Source organism: Centruroides sculpturatus, unplaced genomic scaffold, assembly GCF_000671375.1.
Source record: "Centruroides sculpturatus isolate CEXI.00-Female unplaced genomic scaffold, Cexi_2.0 scaffold499, whole genome shotgun sequence".
Lineage (NCBI taxonomy): Eukaryota > Metazoa > Arthropoda > Arachnida > Scorpiones > Buthidae > Centruroides > Centruroides sculpturatus.
The window spans coordinates 113,178-119,177 of NW_019384801.1; the positions used below are offsets into that span (position 1 = coordinate 113,178).

General features: G+C 29.4%; 1 protein-coding gene across 1 annotated transcript in view; it reads right to left on the minus strand.

Annotated features, from left to right (window-relative positions):
- LOC111629547 overlaps positions 1–6,000 on the minus strand; it is a 68,255-nt gene that overhangs the window by 36,737 nt on the left and 25,518 nt on the right. Inside the window, exons 5-6 of the mRNA XM_023373463.1 lie at positions 5,256–5,437; positions 1,088–1,235 (exon numbers count right to left, since the gene is read on the minus strand). Of these exons, the coding sequence (XP_023229231.1) occupies positions 1,088–1,235; positions 5,256–5,437 (330 nt within the window). The remainder of the gene's footprint in view (positions 1–1,087; positions 1,236–5,255; positions 5,438–6,000) is intronic.

A 6,000-nucleotide genomic window follows, 5' to 3' on the forward strand; every position in this document is an offset into this window, starting at 1 on the left:
GCAGCTAAGCAGACAAATTCCCTGACTTTTTGACAATATTTGACAAATTTCCTGACTTTCCATGACTTTTTCCATACACTAATGAAAATCCCTGACTTTCCAGGTGCATAGGAACCCCTGTAAATTTGACCAAAAAGGGAGGCATTAGGTGCCATCTCGTATTAAATTTAATATGAGATGGAGCTTAATGCCTCCTTCTTTGGTCAAATTTATCACTAATTTATAATTATTATAGCTGATATTTAGCCCAATGTCATAAAGCAGTGGTTATTGCTTTATTAGTGTAATGGGTTTTGTCAAGATGTTTATATTTGTAATTATTTATGAAATTTAATGTACCAAACACATCTAAATTATCTAACTTTCATTGCATTTGAAAAAGAAAAAAGTAAAAAAAATTAGACATAACAGAGACAATTAAAAATTTTGCAGCTAATAAAAGCAGGTAGATAAATATGAGATTTTAATTTGGTAGAATTTAGGTCAAATATTTTATTTATCCATTCATCCAAATTATTTAACCAAAATATTGGCTGTAAATCTTATGTGATTGGTGTGATTATTTTTTGTAATTCCTTTGTGATTTTATTTATGTGATTTGTAATTTTTTTCATTACTTTGTTATAACTAAAATTTTTATTTTGTTTACAAATCTTTTTGTAGATTACCTTTGAAATTTTCTTCCTTTTTTGTGTCAATATTAAATTTGCTTACAATAAAAAAAATTTAAATATTCCTCTCTATAATACTTTCTAAAAATTTAAAATTGTTGGAAAGTACTATAAATTTATAAATTTTGTTTAAATTCCTATAACATCATGAATGTGATGGAGATAGACCCCAAGCATTCACCCTTTATTATATTTTGTTAAAGGAAGTAAAATTTCTAGTTACACCAATGTCTAGTAAGCAAGAATTGTTGTTTATTAATATTTTTTAAATAATATGTTCTATATTTATAATGAATATTATGCTTTATTATATTACCATTATATTATCATTATATTACAATTATAATTTATACACTATTATTTACATTATTATGTGGAATTAAATTAAGGTAAAGATAATTTTAAAGTATACAAACCTAGGAATTGAAAGGCCAATGGAAAATAAGGTAACAATTTCTCACTATAATTGTCATTGACTGGAATCCTCATGAAATGAGCATCTTGTATAAAATCTGGTTTTGGACAAGTTGTACTTACATTCAGTTCATATGTTATATTGTGATTCTGTTAAATATAAAATTTAATTTATACATAATGTAAATCAGCATCAATTTTAAATTATTTTTCTTTTTAAAGTGCTTTTAAAACAAAAAAGTTATATTTGACCATGATAGCACAGATAATAAAACTGGCTTTTATATATATATAAACATATTTTGTTAATTTACATTTTTAATTAAATTATTATTTTGAATAAAACGTTTTTATTTACATTTATACTTATGTTAAACCACCATTTAGTACAAATTCTCCTAAGAAATGAACTCTTGCTAATACAAACTGATTTATTCTATGAAGTTGTTCATATTAGCAAAAATGTTGAATTAGTAGTGCTTTATATATACAGTAGAGTCCCGCTAATCGAATGTCTGCCTAATTTTGGTCGGCAGAGAAAAATTTTTTAGCTCACAAAATACATGTTTTTTTTTTTTTTTTTTATTTTCCAGTTAAATTTAAATGGTATTAATGGTACAAAAACATTTAGAATTCCACAAAATGAATTGTGTTTTATTGTAGTACTGTATAATACTGTACAAAATTAATAAATCAGCATTTGACATGGCCTATTAAAATGGCAGAATCTATACAGTACTTGCACACAAAAACAGGAACAAAAGTCATTTTTCAGAAATAATAAAGTCTATTTGTTTGTTTTCACATAACAATGAAAGTCAGCTAGAAGATGCTATGTTTCACCACCGCCTCATAAACATGCAGTCTATGGGTGAAGCACTGGGATGTTGTTCCTAAAGTGCAAAGTTACAATACTTGTTTTTGTTAACTGTCTATTTACAGTATTATAAATTTTGTAAGAATTCTTATCATTTGTCCCTAATTGTCACAATTGATAACAATAACCAAAGTTTGATTACAATAGGCAGATTATTTTAAACTAATTTTATATAATGTGTTTGGGGACTGACTGATTATGATAACAACAACAAATCAATAACATTACATCAATAATAGCTGTGATTATAATAACTGATTTCCACTGTATATATAAAGAAAATCAAAAAGACTGAAGACAAATACATATGTTTAAATTAATATATATAAAGTCAACTCATGTTAAATGAATTTGGAAAAATTAGTTTGTTTGCTTTATTGAAAATTTGTAGTAACAATTTTCATAGTCGAGCTGAAAACTGTATAATTTAGGGGGTTAAGACTTATTTTATTAGGCAATCAAAATCTCTAAATTATAATATTTTGAATTAATTACTAAATGAAGTTAAATAAAATTAAATCTATTTACAAAAAATAAATATTAATGTTGTAAATGATTATGAAATCACTTTATGCACTCCTAATATGCAAACAAGCATGAGTTTGAATGGCATCAATTTAAAAGAATGTCCTTAATCCCCTATTTTCCAAGTATAGTAGAGTGATTCACTAAAACCAGATGTTTGAATTGCTCTACAGTTGGAAGTTTATTATTCTTTTTATTTGTAAGTGATAAATGGTATATGGATGGACTGTTTACAGTATTTTGTTAAAGAAGAGTGATATTAACAATCTTTTTGTATGCAATCGGATATCAAACCCATCATTAATTACTAGGAGAAAAAAATCTATTCTACTCAGAATGGAACATTTATTACAGTACTACTTTTTACTATTCATGTCAAAAAATGTAAAAAGCAACCATTATTGGAAATAGGATTATTTTTTGGGATTATGATGGTAATTTACAGTTTGATTTAATTTTAAAAATTCTGGTAAAATTTTTGTTTGCTTTACTGCATGAAAATTAACATTGTGACAATGGCATATTGCCAGGGCAATGGCAAAATTTGTTTTATTGATGTTCCTTTTAAGGCAAGTCGACTGTATTGCATATTAATTTTAAATTCTTGTGTTTTTAAAAAGCAAAATATATAATTACTTGAAAGTAAATTATAGTAGACTCTGCTTATTATAACCAACTGACAACATTATCCTTGGTCATCATCAAAATTAGGTCCCAAAACAAGCTGTTATTCATTATAAAATGTTTTATCATCATCATCACCTTTGGTTGAATGGCCCCTTTTAATGCTTTCTTTTCATATTAGCTTATGTAACTGATGATAAACTAATGCAGGGAGTCCAACCTGCCGCCCACAGGCCGCACTGCAGCCAACTTAATATTTTTATGCGGCCCATTGCACAGTAATTTTTTAAGTATATTTTCATTTATTTTGGTAAAATATGTCGTAAAACTTATTCTCATTTCACTGGATACACTTTGATGTCATAATGATGTAATTGGTGTTATAGAAAATTGTTTTATTTAGAGAACTGTTATGCATGTGGGGTATTACATACTGTTGTGAACAATTCTTTCATGCATGAAAAGCATCAAAACTACTGAAAGAAATAAGTTGAGTAATTCCCATTTAACTAACATTCTTAGAATTAAGACTAGTATCATAAAAGCAGATATTGACAATATTATAAAAGGAAGGCAATGTGAAAAATCTCATTGAATTTATTTTTATTTTGTGTGACTATAATTTCTTTTACTGTCAATAATACAGTATTTTTTGTAATGTGAGATCCGGAAGGCCCTAGGCCTCATTTAATAATTTTTATTAAATATGCTTAAATAATGTCACCAAATAATACTTCGTTTTGGTGAGAAAATTATTGGTTTAGACGTGGGAAAAATAGATGACAGATGACACTTCCTTTCCACAGAAGAGAACATCCGCTGTTTTTCCCTTATCCGTTAAAAATCTCGCTCAGATGGGAAATGGTTACCCCTCATTCATCCCCCTTTCATCCGTTCTCACGAAAGAGTTACTGAACGATGATTGGACGAAATTTTGAGATAAAAGGAGAAATTAGTCAGAATTCGAGGAGTCCTCCGACCGATTTGAAAGTGTCCAGACTCCACATACGTTTCCTCCTGATGGCCAACGCCCATAACGGAGTCCGATAGACTAAGTCCCGAGTCTACACTTAGAAGAAGTGATATTTTTATATTTTGTGCACGAATTGATCTCCCATACGATAGTAATATGAACTCTATTTACAAGGTGTCCTCTACCTATACAGAAACGAAGACGACAACTAACAGGTCGTATGTTTAGAATCATTTTGTGAGCTCTCTCTCGAACGCGCATTAGCATAGATTTAGTCGTAGCCTCTAGTTTGTCGCTTAAATGGTTGTAATCGAATTTTTGTATTCGTTTGTTTAGTTTTATTAAATTATACTTATGTTTATTATACAGAATGTCTCCTCAATTCATTCCGAATCAGATCGTTATCGCGTGTTTGTCCGCGCCTCTATAAATTGACAAACTGGTGTCGGGAACCTGACGAAGGAAGAAGGTGAATTCGCCATCACCAACTTCCGCTCTAGATTATAATAAAACAGTAAAGCCCTCCACACTCGTTTCCCTACGACTGGGAAAGGCCGTTCTTTGGACGACTGAGAGCTGGTCTTACCGACTAGTGCCCGTAAGTGGCGTAGATTAAGACCTACGTCCTTGGCTACTCTCACAGTAATAATATATATTTGTTATTCACATTTTGAACTTTTTAAACGCATATATTTATATAAAGTGCCTTTGTGGCCCGCTGAACATACCTAAATTTCTAATTTGGCCTATTAGGAAAAAAGGTTGGACAACCCTGAACTAATGATTTCATATTATCAGTCTTAACTAATACATTACATTAACTTTTTTAATCATTATTTGCTCACAATACAATAGTTTAAACTGTTGGCATTATGCTAGCTTTTGCTGACTACAATACCAGATTAATCATAATTATTATTAATAATTCACAAGTCTTCAAATCATATTTTAAATTGTTTTAATATGTCTGTATATTGTCAGAGTCAAAGAAACTAGAACTTCTTCTAAATATGGTTTTACTTTGCATAATGCTATTGGCAACCCAAAGCGATTAAAATTAGTAGTCAAAAAACTATTGTATATATATTTAGAATAAATCAGCAAAATCTCATTAGTAAATTCAGATGATTATGTTTAATATAAATTGGTAATTACAAAAATAGCATCTAACCTGTAATATTTCTTTATTTAATGCTTCATTTTGAGATCCCAGATAAAGAAAAGGTAATATTCGAGTTGGTCCTTGATTTGCTATAGGGAGACAAGGTTGGGATAATGAAGTTAAAGGAGCACATTTTCTAGTTTTATCTTCACACAAATTAGGATAAGCAGCCTGAAATTCAAGAAATCCACCTACACAAAAACAAAGTAATTAATTAAGTCTAACAAACAATTTAAATTCTTACAGAACATTTCAAATTATTGAAACTTGAAATATGATATATGAAATAAATTGTTTTGTATCTATTACAGTAAAACCTCGAAAACTCGGCTCTCGATAACCCGGCACTCTGGATAACTCGGCCACACCCTGGCAGGGCAAAAAAAATCCTTAGTTAATTAATTTTCATTATAGATAGCTTCATAACAGTATAAGAGCTCTCATAAAGTATTTTTCTGAGGTCTGTCTTATCAGGTAAATTACTGTACACAGTGTATTCATTAATTTTCATTTTCATGTAGTAAAGGCTCTATGCCTTCATAAAGGACATACTTTTCCTTTGTTTAAGGGTATTTGGGCAGTTTATTCTCTGTTATATTCTCAACTAAACAATACATACAAGTACAGTACAGTATTTTCTGAGGAAACACTCGTACTTATTTTTTTAACCCCATTCCCGATAACCCGGCATTTTCACAAACTCGGCCACCCTTCGGTCCACATTAGGCCCGAGTTTTCGAGGTTCTACTGTATT